This window comes from Neolamprologus multifasciatus, chromosome 20 (genome assembly GCF_963576455.1).
Source record: "Neolamprologus multifasciatus chromosome 20, fNeoMul1.2, whole genome shotgun sequence".
NCBI classification, from domain to species: domain Eukaryota; kingdom Metazoa; phylum Chordata; class Actinopteri; order Cichliformes; family Cichlidae; genus Neolamprologus; species Neolamprologus multifasciatus.
This window is the reverse complement of record NC_140458.1, coordinates 27,550,539-27,568,562: the sequence shown is the minus strand read 5'-3', so window position 1 is coordinate 27,568,562 and position 18,024 is coordinate 27,550,539. Positions and strand designations below refer to the sequence as shown.

The 18,024-nt window shown below is 41.3% G+C and overlaps 1 protein-coding gene across 2 annotated transcripts in view; it reads right to left on the bottom strand.

The window, feature by feature from the left end:
* Positions 1-201: 201 nt before the first annotated feature.
* The window catches only part of sema3h (sema domain, immunoglobulin domain (Ig), short basic domain, secreted, (semaphorin) 3H), a 52,209-nt gene continuing 34,386 nt past the window's right edge, over positions 202-18,024 (bottom strand). The window contains exons 9-18 of one of the 2 annotated variants that reach the window (XM_085147261.1): positions 11,884-11,953; positions 8,885-9,029; positions 8,561-8,650; positions 8,152-8,281; positions 7,958-8,046; positions 6,954-6,995; positions 6,254-6,411; positions 5,564-5,625; positions 5,241-5,383; positions 202-5,126 (exon numbers count right to left, since the gene is read on the bottom strand). In XM_085147261.1, coding sequence (XP_085003387.1) covers positions 4,674-5,126; positions 5,241-5,383; positions 5,564-5,625; positions 6,254-6,411; positions 6,954-6,995; positions 7,958-8,046; positions 8,152-8,281; positions 8,561-8,650; positions 8,885-9,029; positions 11,884-11,953 — 1,382 coding nt within the window. In that variant the 3' untranslated portion in view covers positions 202-4,673. The remainder of the gene's footprint in view (positions 5,127-5,240; positions 5,384-5,563; positions 5,626-6,253; positions 6,412-6,953; positions 6,996-7,957; positions 8,047-8,151; positions 8,282-8,560; positions 8,651-8,884; positions 9,030-11,883; positions 11,954-18,024) is intronic. The other variant, XM_085147262.1, reaches the window with a different exon arrangement.

Below are 18,024 nucleotides of genomic sequence, written 5' to 3'. Positions count from 1 at the left end.
TACAAGTAAAAGCTTTATATTGTAAACTTTGTAAAACACATTCTTTCTTTTTCAGGATTAAAAAAAATGCTGAAAAAGAAAGTGCAAAGGTGCCCGTGTTGCTGTAAATTTTGTTCATGCTGCACTAAAATGTGTGGATCGGTGTGTAGCTCAGAATATGGATATTTTTCTTATAGGCACGCTAAACCACAAGACACAGGCTCATTTGAAAGCAGACCTTTATACATATTTACAAAAAGAAAAACAAAGTCTCTGCACATGAGAGGAGATCATGTGATGACAGTTTCATTTTGTCTGCAGAGAAGTCGTTCTGGAAAATCACAAGAGACGAATGTTGGCACTCAGATGTAAATACAGCATAACAGAGTGAGGCCATTGTAATGAACGAGGAGCAGCTCTGCACCTCGTCTTACAGGAAAAGCATTAAATGTTTAAGATGGTCCTCCATAAAAATGTCTCGTTGGAGTTCTGCAGAGAACTTTCAGCAGAGATGGGATCCGACATAAAATATACACGTTACACATTCATATATATATATACACACAATATCCACAAGGCAGGGTCATTACAAGCATAGTTAGGTTTATCTTTTTAATGTTTCTGGATCTCTTGAATAGTAATTCAAATAACCAGTCAGAAATTAGCAAGAAAAATAGAGTTGACAGCTTTGCTTTGTTAGACTGAGGGTGTGTTTTCTTATTGAGTAGAATTCGAGCTTATATTTACGATCTGCATGGGTCTCTGGGGTAAAATGTCCATATAACACACTGCAGTTTGAGAGGCTAGCTGCACTGCCACTATTTTTTAACCTTTATGCTAAGCTAAACTAGCTAGCTAGTGACAATTGCTTCAGTTGACCTGATTATGGTTCGATTGCTCAGCTCTATTAAATGCTGTTATGCATTGTGATTTGTGATTCTATCGTAGTTTCTTTTGCAGTAATGGATAGCCATTTGGGCAGAAATCCTGCATGTTTTCTTAACAACGGGCGTGCACAACAATGGCTAATTAGAAGAAGTGGCAGTATGATAACTGATAAATGATACAATATTATGTGATGAGAAAGCTACAATCTCTGGCCCTCTTCTACAGCATGACTTTTATGCTGTCTTCCTTCCCTCGCTCCCCCAACCGGTCGCCGCTGCCTGAGCCTGGTTCTGCCAGAGGTTTCTTCCTATTAAAAGAGTTTTTCCTTCCCACTGTCACCAGGTGCTTGATCACAGAGGGTTGTCCCACTGTCGAGATTTTCTCTCTATTATTATTGAGTCGTTACATTAGAATATAGAGTGCCTTGAGGCGATTGTTATGCTGATTTGGCACTTTAGCTAAAACTAAATTGAAATTGAATTAATCAAAGCTTTAGTCCTGTTATGTTATGATGATTATTTACTTGCTCTGGACATATTTCAGGGAAATATTTCCAATTTTCATGAGCACAGAAAATCTGCTGGAAAACCAGCTGTGTGACCAATCAAAATACTTTAGCAGTAAGCTATTTGACTCTAAACGACTCTAAACAGCAGCTTAACAACAGGCTAAATCCTGATTTCATTTTAGATTACAGCTGCAGCGTTACACTCTCACACACACTTTCATTTTTAAGAATTGGCTACGTGACACTTGGACAGCTGCTCAGTGTCACACGTTCCCTTATAAACTAAACTCAGAATTAGTTCAGTGCTGTGACTTCTTTCATGTGGCCCGAGCCAAGAAGCAAAGAGCCAAGACACCAAGAAGCCAAATCCATATTAATTATCTGTGTGCTCTCTGTGCTTTGTGTTGATGCTATATTCTTCTTATAGCATCAAAAAATATCTTGAATATATTGCAGATTCCACGTTTGGAAGATTTATTGACACAGCCCCTGAACTTTCTGTCAGCTACTCTAAATCTGATCCCATTAATGTCAAACACACAAAAAGACACAGATCCTTAACCACATAGAGAGACGAAGCATACAGCAAAGAGACTGGGATCCAGCAGGATGCATCATGGTATATATTACCGTCAGTAATGTGTGCTTAGTATCACCACTGCTGGATGATATTAAATAAGGGAAAACTTTGAGGCTGTTATTATTGGGCTTAACCATGCATGTAAATGCTCGTTCTTCCAGTATAGCATATAAAATTCGATTAAGTTTTAATTTAGTAAGTTTTCCCTCTGTCCTTTAGCTACACCTTTCTCTCTCTATGATTTAACTAGAACTCATGCCATGTGAGCCACACACAACAGCAGTACTGTTGAGCTCAGGCTTGATGTTGGAACTTTTAGTCTGCATCCAGTGTTCTGGAAAACGTCAACAACGAGAAGACAAGCAGAAAAAATATCATATTTTAAATGCACATTTAGTTCCCGCTGCCTCAGACTGAAGCAGCACTTCCTTTCGACGCCAATACGAAAGACAAGATTTAAAAAACTAAAATAAAAACACTTCCACTGGTGAATGTGGGAAGCTATATCGACTGGTAACATTTGGACGTCAGACATACGTACAAAGACAGAACAACAAAGACACTCATGTCAAAAAAGTATCACAACTCCTCAAAGAAGTAGTCTCACACCAGATTAAAATAATAAATAGCACAAAGAAGGAAGTTAAATAGAGATGGAAGTAGCTGTGTTCGTTTAACATTTTAAGAACAAATCACAATTTACTGCCTCACAAAGTCACTCAAATCCCACTGGCCAGAGTCCATTTGACGCCAGTCCTGTTTAGCACTTTCTCCAGTTCCAGCTTGGTATAATAAAGGCTTCTTTATGATCCGCTGGGCCTGCTTCATAATTTACAGTCAGATGTCATTACCAGCTGGGGCTGCAGAACCTGCGATAATGTGCTCCACTCTTCTGTGTTAGTCTAATCCACTGAAATTCACCAACAGGTTGGGAAACATGCATTTCTGTACAGAGTTTTCTTCTAGTTCGGTTTACAGTTTGATCCTCTTGTTCATGTTGTAATGAAAATCTTTTAAAATTCACTCTCAACTTCTTAAACGATAACCTAATAGATGTTGAATATATAGAAAGCTTGAAAGCGCCCTACTTCAGACCAGCGGACGACACTCAGTTCTGAATGTCAAAGCGAAGTTTCTGTTGGAGTTGGTGTTCAGACGTGTCTGCACCTTTTTCCTAAATTTGTACAACATCCACACGTGGGACTCCAGATACACTCAACCAACACTTTAAACAGCACGGAGCATTTTTTTTCCTTCTTTTGTTCACTTTGTTCCCACACCTAAACCAAACCGCTCTCTGTGTCGTGGCACAAAACCAATGGCAGCTTATGCCCGTGAGTCTTAACCGAGCCAGCGTTGCAGAAGCAAACACTGAGGAGAACATAATGGAAACATCTCCTGTACCGGGTCTGCACGGCTGCAACACAGAGCACTAATGTCCTGGGAAAGCTGATCTGTAACCTCATCAAAGCCGTCGCCATGCTTTTTCTCTGCCTTTCATCTCCATGGTCGCAGTCAGTCATCTCGTGGTCAGACCCCACCTATCTCAAGAAACCAACAAAGCCCTTACTGTAGGGAAACCGCCTGAAGGATTATATTTATATATCCATTAAGTGAAGAAAATTAAAACTCATCAGTCCTGCTCAAAATAAAAATAATCAAAGTTTATGCAGAGTTAAACTGTTACCTTGATCACTAACAGCTTGTTTTGGATGTTTTAGCCCTTTTCATTATGTATCACTGCTGTACATACTTAGTTTTAAGATGAACAAACTCTTCACTACAGAGAACAGTTTGACAGCTTTCGTTTTTGTGCTGTTTCATTGGGTTCCAATGACATTTGAATGGTATTTGACAGCCTTTCAGCAAATACATATTTGCCCTTCTGTCAACTTCTGTTCTCTTTCCAACAACAAAGAATCAGTTTGAAAATTTATTCCTGTATGCCAGAGGAAAGAGTGTCCTTGAAATTGAAGCGCAATAATTGTTTTGCAAAGTACTTGGGGAAAAAAGCACTTCTTCAACTTCAAGAACATGACTTTGAAAAAAAAAGTCTCTCTTTCCACATCACAAAATAAATGTAAAGCAGTTTTTTGCCTGGAAGGTAGAAAATCAATCCACAAAACATCTGCTCTGTTTTGAGTGATAGCTGTGATTCCTAATTAATGGGCAAAAACATGCAAAACCACAAGTATGGTCCTTTTCGGGACAGACGGGTTGGATGATTTTTCCAAATGCTTAAAATCGACTTCTGGAACGAGACTCGGATTTTTGTTTTCATTTTTTTTCTCTCTCTCTGTAGAGCGTCCAAATCTAAAGAATCCAATCAAATGTCCTTGTCATGACTCAGAGTCAGTCAAACTTAGGGATTTAGGCATGCCTTTTATCCTTCATTCAACATGCGATGCAACCTAAGCCTTTTCATTCATACAGTCATTTGTCCCGGTTAAACAGTCCTCGCTGTCCAGATCCTGTACATACTTCAGTCACTCGTGTGTAGCTTAGCTTGTTTGTCTCTATAATGAAAGGACGCCATGTTTGTTTGTAGATAAGTGCATGCGCATGAAGTAGTCTCTGTACATACAGTATGTGTGTGTCTCAGTGTATAAGTTAACTGTGTATGTGTACATGTGTGCATTTGTGTGCGTGTGTGTGTGTTTGCGTGTTTGTGTAGTTGTTGAAGTCACTGAAAATCTGCCCTCCCGCTCGTGCACGTGTTCAAGCACTCCTCGGCGCCCTCTGCTGCGGCTTGCTCCTGCTCTTCCTCCCCGCTGCTCGTCCTCCGCCGCCTCCTCCTCCTCCTCTTCCCCCGCCATGCTTGTGCCTCTCTTTCTCCTTGTGTGGCTCCGCCTTTGTGTCACCATGGCGATGGTGGTTGCGCGGAGGGCGGTATCCCAGAGCCTTGCAGTGCTGGCCAAGGTTTCCGGGGTGAATCAGTGCCATCACGTTCTCGTACCACGGCTGGGTTCCGGCGCTCTGATAGGACGAGGCCGACCAGGAAGCCAGGAGGCGATTGGCAGAGGGGCTCCAAACAGCGAGGCGCACGGTGACCGCAGTCCAGTGGTAGCCGTGCTCCTCCACCTGGCAGTGGTAGACCCCGCCGTGAGACAGCTCGGCTCGACGAATCAGGACGCCCCGCTCGATCACCACCAGCTGGTCACCAGTTACCACCTGACGAGAGATTTTTGGAGAGGAAATTCATAATCTGGATAATCTCGAACAAAGTGGCTGTAAAAAGGATTTGGAACATAAATGAAAGCACAAGTGTAAAACGTGTGACTGCACCTGGTTTAGTTCAGCGCTGTTCTCTCCAGCCTGTTTGTACCAGGTCACTGCAGCATGTCTGGATCTAGGCAAACACTCCAGGTAGGTGCTGTTACCCTCTGCCACCATCATCACCCTCTGTTCTGCCTCCACCTGCAGTCCGGCTAAATTAAAGAGAGAAAAGGTGGAACAGGTTAAAGATATGGTGACCTGTCCGAGAAGCCTGCTTGACAGGCTTGAGCCCTCTGAAACCTTACTACACTGGTAGTGCTCCATAATGCGGCCTGAGCATAGTTCAACAGGTAAAGCAAAGACCCTGAATGGAAACAATGGAAGCTGCTCACCTCCCTGTCTGACACACTGGGTCAGTGGATCCTCATCCTCTCCCAAATGACGAGCATTCCTCCTGCAGACAAGCAGAAACCACAAGCTTATGTTAGACAGAACGGACAGCAAAGCGATGATTTTAACAAAGTGAGAGCAGCACTAGGGGAAAGGTCACGCATTTTGGGGTCACACGTATCATGCCTATATGTTGTCAACACAAACAATGCCAGTAAGAAAATAGTTTTAAATAGCTCTACACAGCATTGTTAATTTGACCTTCAGATCAATCTATTGACATGAGTTCACTCTATACTTTTTGAGCTATCGTGTTTAAAGACAGAACGACACACACGCAAAACCATAACTTCCTTGGCAGAACCAATTTGCTCACTGGGGCAAAAGTCAGGATGTCATCATAAACAACCTAATCATAGAAATTATGGCCAGTTGTGATACTTAGTAAAGAAACAAAATCTTAATCATGTGGAAAAAATGCCTAAAATCTAATCACAAAAATCTAAGCTTAGGTGTAACTTGAACCACGTTTCTGACTATCAACAAATGTGGTTTAAATCAAATTTGGGAAGATTGATTCCACATTGATTCTTTTCATAATAAAATAAGTTCAAGCCGTAAGGGGAAACTCAATCTGTTGTAATGTTATCAGTGCTGTCTGGATCTGCATAGAGCTGGTATGTCCTCCCTACCTGCGCACGGTCGGCATATAGGGGCTGCAAGCATGTCCGTCCCAGGTGCAGTAGGGGTCCCTGGCCAGGCAGCACTCAGCGCAGGCCTGACCGTACAGCTCACACTGGTAAAGGGCCAGCTGAGACACACCCTCCTTGGAGCCCACAAACAACCACTGCTAGAGAAGAGGGGGTGGGTGAAAAATTGAAATAGAGATTGAAGAGAAAACAACGATGGAGGGGGGAAAGCAGAGACAATGTGGGAGAGCCAGAAGAAAAAAACAAAGGGGCATCAAGTTCACTCCCCTGCAACACGGATACTTTGACAGTCAACAGGAAAAAAAAGCAGATTCATCTCCACTCTGTGAGTCACAAATCCAACTCAAGCTGTATCAATGTCAGTGGTCACAGAGAGAATGTGTTTGCATGCGGGGTGGAAAACAGAGAAATGTGAGGACGCTTGCTTTTTATAATCTTCGTGTGTGTGCGAGCTGCGGTTTCGTTTTCTTTTTTCCCCCTCATGCCAAACTGTTTTAATAATGCAAGGTGCATTTGTGTGTGAGCATCTCTTCATTACTGCTCTGACTGAGGTGAGGTAACCATGGCAACTGGTGATGAAGCCGTCCTTGGAGACGCAAGGTGGAGAGACGAGTGAGAAGTGCGATGTTACCGTGTGTGAGTGCGGCAGTTTGGAACTTTGAAAGCGAGTCTCGTCTGTTACCTTTTTCTTTGAGAGTGCCATGGCTGTCACCGGTGATTTGTGCTGTGAAGGAGACAGGAAAGGAAAACTGAGAAACACACCAGGTTTATACTGAAACAAAGATAACAGATAGGGTTTTACAAAGCATATACTTTAGAATACAGAGCAGGAAAAACACAGTCAGGTCTGACCACAGATATCTCAGCCACATCATTCAGGTTGAACCCAAAGTTGTTTTCCTTCATTTTGCTGTTTGAACCCAAAGCGGAGTTCATTCTGGACCAAAATGTGGATTTTGTGAACTGTGATCTTCTCTTTTTTGGTAACCATGTCCAGCTGCAGTAACTTGGTTGAGCATTTATTGAACCTTCTGATTTAAAAATGTTTTTTAATATTAATATACATAAACTAGTTTTAATTTGTATCATATTTGTTCCATCTGAAAATTTTGTTCAGATCATTGCTTAAAAATCTGTTGTGCAATTCATTTAAGATGTAGAAGTCTAAAAAACTCATGCATCAAATATGATACACTAGACATTAAGGGGTTAAATAAAGGTATTTACTGCATTTCATGTAAATATATGCAGTACTTTAGTGGTATAGTATGTGCATAACTATCTTTGCATTAACCAGAGCAGAATGGTGTCTTTGCACGCATGTGTTTTCTTACTGTTGAGAGAATGCCTGTATTTCCATTCATTTCCATATGGCATGGACAGATGTGGAATTAGTCACACTGTGTCTGCATGCATTGTTGTCACGCAGGCTAATTTGAAAAGTCTGTGCTGCATTATGTTGTGACAATAATGTACATTTGGATCTAGTTTTGAGAGGTAATTGAATTTTTTTTAATGGAGGAGGAATGAATGGACGCCGGGAAGAAATGTAAAAAAAATGCTTAAAAAACAGAATCAATTCAATCTGCAAACAATGAGCTTTACTACAAAATAGACTAGCTCTTAACAAATCTGAGTTTTTTAAGGTTTCAGTCTGGTTTTCCTCACAGAAAAAGCTTGCAATACCTGAAACACCTGCATCTGCTCCAGAGTGATCTCCTGACTCTGGCCGTGCTCCCTGTGCAGATGGATTGCTTTCATAACGAGTCCTGAGTCTAAAGACAAAAAAAATAAAAATAAAAAAATCCTTCACCATATTTAATTATGAAAAAAACACTTTAAAATGCCAGAAACACAACCTTCAATGTCACAAGACCTACCTGTACCGATGAACAGGACGTCGTAGGTGCCATCAACAGCCTCCACTCTGTCCACCAGCAGTTTGGTGAACTTGTAATGAACACCCACCCTGACCAGGAGGGGTCGCTCTCCAAGCGGCAGGACATTTTCCTAAAAAAAGAAAAAAAAGCAAGAATGCATCACATTAAATGTGAAATCTTTGACTAATAAATTTGTTCAGCCAGTCTTGCTATTCATCATTAATACAGCAAAGGTTTCATATTCCCTGTGATGAAGCAGTGCCCTGTTGGCAAGGACTGCTAATTTAATTTCCTATGTTCACTTCAGAATTTAGACAGAAATAGAAAAAATGGCTTGACCTGCTGTAAAATGCGGCAATCTAATTAAGCTAAACTGGCTTAATTTAATAAAGTGAAATATCAGCCAAACCTGCAGCAGCGGATGAGTTCTGCTGAAGAAAATGACGTCGTCGGGATACTCTCTGGTCGAGCTATAGCTTCCATATGTACTGCTCGGACACTGACAAGGAGAGAGAGAGACAGAGACTGAGATCATAATGTTTCCAGTCTTTTGTTTTGAGCATTCTTATATGGAAATTAAGCACAATTTTGCAGAATTAAATGACCTTCCATCAAAGACAGCATATTATTGCAATGTATTACCTTGGTAAATCACGCATTTGCTTTTAGAGAAATACAAAAAGTCACCTGGAGAGATAGCGGTGGTATCTACCAGTTTTGAGTATGAACTTACTGTTCCTGGCCGTGGATAGGGCACCTTGCCTGTAAATTCTGCCCATTTATACTGAGGCCCCTCCTTATGCAGGAAGTTCCCTTTAAAGGCTCGAACCACATCCTCCATTCGGTAAACACACACCGCTGAACCGTTCAGGATATCACTAAGGAGAAGACAAAAGGAGAGCAGATTCAGACATCAGATATGTCTGAAGCAGAGCATACCTTTGATTACTTTACTTGATATACTGCAAAGGTCTTTAAGCAGTAAATGGAGTACTGTATTAGGAGCTGTGACTCATTGTGGCTTTCCAGCTTGAACGCATCAATTAAATGAATGCGCTCCAACCCAAAATCCAGCCTGGGTGAATATCCTGCTTTCAGCATATCGGTCCCCACTGTAACACATCCCATCCACTGCAGTTAAGATCACACATTTCTGGAGGATTTGTGGCAAAGTACGCATGAGCTAGAGATTCCAGCAAAGCAGAAACGGAACAGATAAAAAGGCCATGTTATGATGAATCAGGGGGCTCTTAGAGAGGAAGCTTTTTTCTCTCCTCAGTGGTCAGAGGTCTCAGTCTGGTATTCAGATGCCAAATCATACAGAGTACAAAAGTGAACCGTGACGTTGGAAAAAAGCATTCATGTCAGCCTCTAAATTGTGTTTTTACAAGTTGGGGATGTCACCTTTACACTTGTAAATTCTCCTCTTTCCTATTCTGTTTTGTTTATAAGTGGCCTCCTCTGGAAGCTCACCTGCACAAACATTCCTCCACCTGAGCAGACCTCAGTCCCCTGTTGCTTTTTGCGGTTGTGCTTTAATAATTATTAGTTGTGTTGCAAGTTATTGGCAGTGCTGTTAGTTTCATGGAGTGGTTGATTATGAATTATGAATCACAAGCAATTAAAAATAAAAGCAGAGAGCAAAATAAAAGCAAAGAACTGTTAACACACTTGCTTTCATCACAGGCATAAAAACCAGCATGTGTGCAATCGTTACTGTACCAGAGAGACAAGTCTCCTTTCAGAAGCAATGACCTTTTTGCTCTTTTCCATTTCTGTGTTTGTGACCGCACCCTTGGTGATGCTTTGGATTTCTGTTCCCTGCTGAGATTCCACACACTTTCCAAAACCCCAAAAAACAGACCAACTCCCTGCTCCGCCATGCCAGATGCCGTCATACTTTTGCTGCTACTGTGGAGCTTTGGCGTCCAGCTCAGAAACTGTGTTATTCTCTGGATATGCAACATGGTCAGTGGAGTAGAGAAAATGAGAAAACGCAGCCTTCCTTCCTTTACTTTAATTAGGCTGCTCGCTGGATCATTTTTTACTAGTTTTTCAGACAGAACCTGCTTTTTTCATGTCTGTGTTTTTTCAGCAGACATCTGCGTGAGCTTTTATGAAAGCCTGTCTATTCGGAGAACTGCCTTTTTTAAACTAGCAGCCTTTGATGGTCTGAAAGAATATTTTTGCTTCTTCTCTATTATGTCTGACATGTATGCAATTTGTACATTTCCTAGAATTTAACATAGACTTCAACAGAAAGCATATTTCCTGTGGGCTGCTTCATAGTAGCCTTTTTATAAAGGGTATTTATTATTCCTCTTTTCAGTCATGTAAGTTAAACATGGTCAAAAGTTTCAAATAATTAAGGCCAGCATATGTACAAGTGATCCTGCAAGCCTTACTTCTGGCTCTTTGTGACCTCATCGGGAACATATAAATTGGGAGCCAATCAGAAGAAAGTTGGTTGAAAGGCCCTAGAGCATTTGTCCTCAAAAGCATTTTTTTTAACTGTGAGTTATGCAAAGCTACTTTAGAGTCTTGTTGAAAATCATCAACTCCTTATTTAAGTCACAATTCATTTTTTTGCAATTTTGTCCTCATGCACTTCTTCCAGTATCTCAAAATTGCCTTTTTGTCTATTTGTGTGTGAAAAAATACAGTAGAGGTCAAGTTGTAACCTTTCTGTAACACAAACACACACACACACAGTTGGACACAGATAAAGAAACTGTGCACTGATGATGACAAGTGTGAAGGCTCATATACCCTCCATGTTGTTCACATGAATGGATGCATTTCATTCATGAGTCACTGTGACATGAGACCCGGCGGGTGGTGTGTATCTCACAGCGTGTGACATCAACATCTGACACGTGGATGTGAAACATGGAGCACTCATATCCTGTCACAGATGCTCTCTTGACTGGCTGTCATCGTGTGTCATCACAGTACAGGACAGTGCAGATGATCATTTATTCAGTATTTGAAGAAAAAAAAACTTTGTACTTTTATTTTCTCCATATTTTAAAACGATTACCACTAAAAAAAGAAGCTTCTTATATCACATGTGTAAGCTTCTTGTTTTAACTTGTTAAAAATGACATGTTGAGGAGTTACTGTGTGGGTCAACAAGTATTTATCGTTAAAGATCTGATGCTTCTGTCATCTGTTTTTAATTCAGTGTCTGGTTAGTGGTTTAAAATTCTCACTAAAACCTCATCAGCCTCCACTGTCATCGGCAATTCAATTTACAGCTGGCTTTAAACTGCTTTTAAACCTTTTATTTAAACAATTACAGCAATTCCTGCCTCTGGGGCCCCAAGAAACCCAATGCTTCATAATAAAACTGTCACCAAAAAGTATAACTATGCATACCACGGATCCTATTTCAAAATAAACTATTGACAAATCATCTAATCCTTTTCAAGAAATTGCATTTATCCTGTACATGTTGAGTACACAGTTACTCTTCTCCTCTCTTCCACTCTTTTGCACTCCATTTCTATTCTTTTCTTCTTTTTTTTTTTGCATGGCTTGATCAATACAGAACTAAATGCTAAGGACTAAAGTCCTTCTAAAACTAGTCCGCCCAGTGTAAAAGTGAAGGGACTCCCTCCCATCTACCACTATATACTGACATTTTCCACACATAAACAAGGGTATGCAGTTTACACACCACCCATTCAAGTTACTCAATTCCCATGATTTCTGTTTTACAGAGGCACATACCTTGAAGTGGTAAACAGGCCGTAGATGAGAGGATTCTTCTTGTCTTTCCCCTGGAGGATGAAGATGTCCTCTGAATGGAGAACATCCAGACATAATGATGAAAGGAAGGGAGGGATAAGGAGAAAGACGAGGAAGGGAAATGGAAGGAGACAAAGACATAAAAATGCTAGTCAGAAAAGATCAGAATGATGTCTGAATTACGGAGAAGTTTGGGAGAGTTACACAGGACTGCATAAACTCTACGTGTCTGTATTCATGTGAGCAATGCTCATGAGTCTGTGTAGCAGTCTATTTTCTTTATTTGTGTGAGTGTGTGTTCAGTTTTAGGTACTTTGTATTCATTATGTGTATGCCCGTGTGCGTATCTGAGTGTGTGCATCTATCAGTCTGACTGTGTGACTAATAGCGTCGGGCATGCTGGCAGCATGGCTGACTGGCTGCTTGTAATGAATCTGTAGCCATTAATAACCAGCCGCAGTGGGAGAGCCGAGCGCTCCGTCCGCCATAGGAACATAACACCTGCTGTCACACACACTAACACCACACCTCGGTCTCCACTCGTCATTTCAAACACAGCGGATCACACACACACACACACACACACACACATTTGATATGTTTTTCTCACTTTGGCGTCTCTCTGATAGTGATCCGCTCATGCAGCGCAATCAGGTGTAGTGCGGATTTGTTTTTTTAGCTCTTTCCATCTGTCTGCCTTCGACACCTGATAGCTCAGCGGCCATCACACCGCATTTGAATACAGCAGGTAAAACTGTGGGATCTTTTTTTTTAATGAACTTGTAGATTTAAGTTCAGATGCTAAAAGTATCCTCAGAAGTGTTAAGGAAAAAAGAAAAAGAAAAAGTGGGGCAGCTGTGGCCCCATCTACTAATGGGAAGGTCAGCGGTTTGATCCCTAGGCTCCTCCGGTGTCCTTGTGTCAAAGTGGCCTCGGGCAAGACTGAACTGCAAATTGCCTCTAATGTTTTCATCGGAGTGTGAGTGAGTGTGTGATAGTTAGAAAGTGATTAACTGTTTTGTTTGTATCTTGTGTTCCCATCAGATTCAATGTAAGTCCATGAAAAAGGTTACAAATACTTTTTGGAGGTCCAAAAAGATACTGTGTGTATGATAAAGAAATAAAGCGACTCTGTGAGTACAGCTCAGGAGTGTAAGGCTGGCAGATTCCCAACTCCTCCAGCCTGAGTATGGAAGTTTTCTTTGGAAATATGCTGAACCGTAAAAAACTGCCGTATCATCACTTTGTGACAGTAAAGGTGCTGAATGTATAGCATAAAAAGCAAATGGGTCAATACATCTTGAGTTGTGAAGCACTTTACCACAACGCTCACAACTCTGATTCATGGGGGAGTAAAATAGGAACGAACTGATGTGACATGAACTCACAATCAAATAAAACAGACTGGTAATAAAAGGCCCACAACTGTGAACACATATAGACTGACAATGGAAACATTGTGTCTCGTATGAAGCACCAGTGGTTCAATACTGACAAATTGTGATAAAACATTAAAAGAAAAACACACATTAAAAAAATAATTAATGTTCCTGAAAGTTGTGCACAGTTTGACTTTTTTGCCTCCCATATTTCCACTTTTGTTCATCGCTGTGTTATTCAGTTGCCTCCAACTTGCAGCTCACACTAGACCTTGGCTTTCACAGTTTATTTAAATCAGAATAAATCAAAGGTTTTCTGTTCTGCACTTTTGCCTCAGATAAGAGCAGGGAATGTTTTATCATCCCATCAAAATGGAGGAGAATGGAGCCCTTTGTTTTCCGTGCAACACGCTGTGATAATCTATAAATACATGACTCCTAGGGCTCCTTTCTTTTTGCTTCCTACTTTTGTGGCAAATAGCTTTAAAAGTTCCCGAAACTCTACAAACAGGTTCGACCCAAGGAGTACTCAATGAGTGCCCCGTATGTCTCTACTTTTATTCTTCTCCTCTCCCATGCAGAGGCAGATATGTTGTTGTGGTGCTGGAGACGACGAAGCGTATCAGTGTTCCCACATTCCTGCTGTTCCTGCTGCTTCAGGTGGCCTCCGTGGAACTACGGCCCTGCAGGAAGTCTAATCTCATCTCGACACAGCTACACACACTTGCAGCTGCCACACACAGTGGCAGATTTAGGAGCACGCAAAGAGAAATAAAGGCATGTATAGCCACATTCATGCACCCACACATACCAAATTGTTAAACTGCAGGGAGCAAGGAACATTGACTCAAACTCGCATGGTACCGATAGACACACAAACACCCACACAGGCCCCTCAGGATAGGGAACAGAAGAGTATGGGTAGTCTGCTGCCTCCAGCGTACCAATTGCTCACTCCTTCTTCCCTTTAATATATCACTTCTTTGTTATTGCATTTTATTTACTGCTTCTTTGAGCTCTTCCTGCCTTTAAATCACAATGTAGATGCCCCCATTTGTGTTATCACTCCTTTTACCTCTGTTCCTGTTTCCTATCACTCCCAAATTCTACTCATATCATCCCTCCATCTTTCTTAACAGCCTCTTCTCCACTTTCCCATCATTTGTTTGAGCTTATCTTCTGCTCTCACATCTTCCAAAGAATGCCTTTCATTAATCAAAACCTTTATCATCTGTTGGTTTACTTTGCGTCTCTATGTCTACCTGTTTTTCTTTTATGGCCTTCATGCATTATTACTCTGGATGATGTATATCCTGAGTACACTTTCATCTGAAGCTCCTCGAAGTTTTGTTCAAAGAAGAGATGAGTCAGACTAAAAAAGAAGGGCATTGTAAGATGCACATCTACACCCACAGAGCTCAATTTTATAGTCACACAGCCACCCTGGTGGAACCCTTCTGAGTACAGATGAAAGACCCTTTAAAACCTAGTGGAAACAAGTTTACCAGGTGATGGGATTGCAGTCAAACAGAGCAAAGAACAGATGAAACTCATCTGGAAGTGCAGCCAAGCTGGTATTGGACTTGTAGTTAGATACACCACATTTGGACAGAACAATACTTGGCTTTGTTAAAGACTAATGCACTACTGCAGGAAAAATACTTTTAATGTTGTAATCTAATGTAATTACATTAGGCTTCAGTCACCCAGGTCTATTGGTCAAAAGAGGTAGACGGTGCTCTACTCAAAACCTCTGTGTGATTGGCCTGGTTGCTAGCAGATTGCCCACAGTTCAGTCGCCTATAGTTTGTACCCTGACTTGTCTGTCAGTAGTTAGCAAGTATTTTGCTAACCACTAATAAACGACACCAAACAAATATCCCACAGCAACTTGCCAACTGGTGCGGGAATATACATTTTCCCCTAGCAACCGTAGTTACTAGGGAGTCAGCCCTGTGCACTGGGGCTTTAGCAACCGATTTCTCCAGCAACCACTCGCAACATTTTTCTGTAGCGACCGGTGGTTGCCAGACGATGCCCAAACTGAGCGTAAAAAGTGTAAAAAGTGAAGTATTTCAGAGTCAGTTTCAAGACAAATAAGAATTGTTTTCCAAGCCAAGACCAGTAAATGTATAAAAGACTTACTAACATCAGCATGCTAACATGGGGTCAAGTGAGATTAGGTAGATTTGACATGCTAACATCCACTTGTTAGCACAATACCTAAACTAGTTTTGAAGGTATTGAGTGAAAAAGTGCTGGAAAAAGAAACATGATTGATTCCTGTTGATTGCATAACAAGAAGTTAGAGGTTCATCAGAGTTGTTCAGAGGGAAGGTACGAATGGCTGCACCAGATTTCAAGGCAATAGACTGATTTCACAGAAGCCATTTTGAAATACAATATGTAAACAAATTCGGTTCACCTAAACAGGCAAGAAACTTTATTAACGTCATTAGTAACACATGTGTATGCATGCTGTTTCAGGACAAACTGACTGCCATGAAATATGCTTATTTAGGATTTGTTACTGCTCTGTATAATTAAAACCTGACATATTTCAGTGTGGATCAAAAATGATCAAAACAGCAGGTCTGGCTAGCATCCACAGAGCTGCATCTCCAAACAATGCTCCAACTATTATGAATGTAAGAAAGAACAAAGGTTTCCAATTGAGGAAAAAAAATCCCAATTTACTTTGTGGTATTTTAAGACAGGTAAAAATGAGGCCACACAGCACTTAAAAGTAAATACATGCATTTTTTTGTTCTGAGTAAACTTAATACAAACTCTGGTAAAACCCTGCAGGGGAAAAACTCTGAATCTTTGCCTTCTGCTCGAAAGTTAGTCTCCCTTTCTTCTTTGCACCTCAGTGTACATGCAGCTCCACATAAAAATGCAGTTCAAATTTAGAAGACGCAGCCAGCGCAACATTTTTCTTTCTTACACACTTTGAACAAGACGTCTTAGTTATTTACGGCTCAGCTTGGCAAAACTTCACTCTTATCGCTCCGTGACGAGTTTAAACCTCGACTGATTCAGTGCTGTTCCACCTACATCCCTCGCATGTTTGATTTAGTAAACTGGAGTGGCTTCTAATGTCATTAATCTTTAATAGAGGAGGGATAACGCAACACTCAGACATGCATTAATCACAAATATAGTGCAGAAAATATGAGGTCACTCTGCTTCTATCTGCAAGACGGGCTGACCAGGTGAGAGTGTTTGACCGCTGAAGCAAGAAAGAGTGTTTATTTGGTTTTTTGCTCATGTTACAGTTAAAGACGACAGATTCATGGCTTCTTATCTTTTTTTTAAGCACAGCTTCTTTACTCTTTCAGCCTCGACCACTATCTTACACTCCAAGATGTTTTCTTTTTGTCTCCACCTGAATCATCTTCTCTCCTTTTTCTTTCCATCTCTTTATCTTTTTATTAGTTTTCTCATCCCGTGCTCCTTTCTGCTCAAATTCAGCTGGACTTCCCGGGAGCCCTCTGGGTGTATCTCGTTCTCTTTGTTTCTCACTTTCACTGTCCCTCCCAGTCTCCATCCCTCCCTCCTGCTATCTCTTCTTCCCTCTGTCCCCCCCGTCCATCTGTCTGTCTGGCCTATTTTCTCTGGAGGATTGTTCTTGTGTCTTCTTCTCTAAACAAAACAAGGCCGTTTTCCCCCTGAGGGAAGATAGTCTTGTCTAGCCCGCAGACCTGCAGCCCCAGCCCCTGTCTTCTTCCTCCTCCTCCTACCCCTCATCCTAATTGTCTGGCCAGTGCGCCCTCAGGCAAACTCCCATATTCTCCTCATTTCTCCACTGTTTCTTCTTTCCCTCCCTTTTCATCCAGCCACCCCGAATACCAACACCTAGATCGTGCCTCCTTTATGCTCGTCACCTTTCTGCCAACTCCTCTTGTCTCATCCCTCCATCTTACAGTAATTTGCCAATAATAGCCCTGCCTCCATTTTATCCAATCCTTAACCCTCTCGGCTATTGACCCTATTCCTTCTGACACTCCATATTTCTCACTGTGATACATGTTTTACCCTCTAGCAACAGCTGTTAACTCAGTTTTGCCATCCATGGCCAGACTAAGATGCCAGCTCTCCATCGGTGGTAACAAAGGACGTTTGATACCACTCTCTGTGTCATACGATGTTTTTGTTCTTTTTTTTTCGCTTCAGGATGGAATTGCACACCAACAAATATACATTTGAAATCCAGTAAATTACACTGAGTTTACTACAAGACAAATATAGTGCAAATCTCTAATCTCTTTCATCTCCACCTTCAGTCTGCTTCAGCCTTCCCCATTAACCCCATTTCCCTGCTTCCGTCTCTCTCTGTCTCACTTCAGTCAACCTTCACACCCTTTTAGATTCACTTCACCTCACTCATCCAATCCTGGTCCTTAGAGGGAAAATATATTTGTGCATGGCCCGCAGCAATTCTAACTCTCTCTGACCATTATCCTTTCCCTCAGTCCTTTACATCAACTTTATTTTTCCTTTCTTCCTGACAACTTGATAGCGATGGCTGTTACACTAACCCAGGGACTTTACACTCAACACATGCTTTAATAAACTATTCTGTCATTCTTAATGTAGTGAAAATGTGAAGAGGGATCAGAGAAGTGATGGCAACAATAAAAAGCTGAATGCGCGAGGGTAAATTTCTACCTATGCTTCTACAATTTCCACTTTGGAAGTCTTAACCTTTTGAAATGCTAAAATTGGAACTATTCCTTTCATT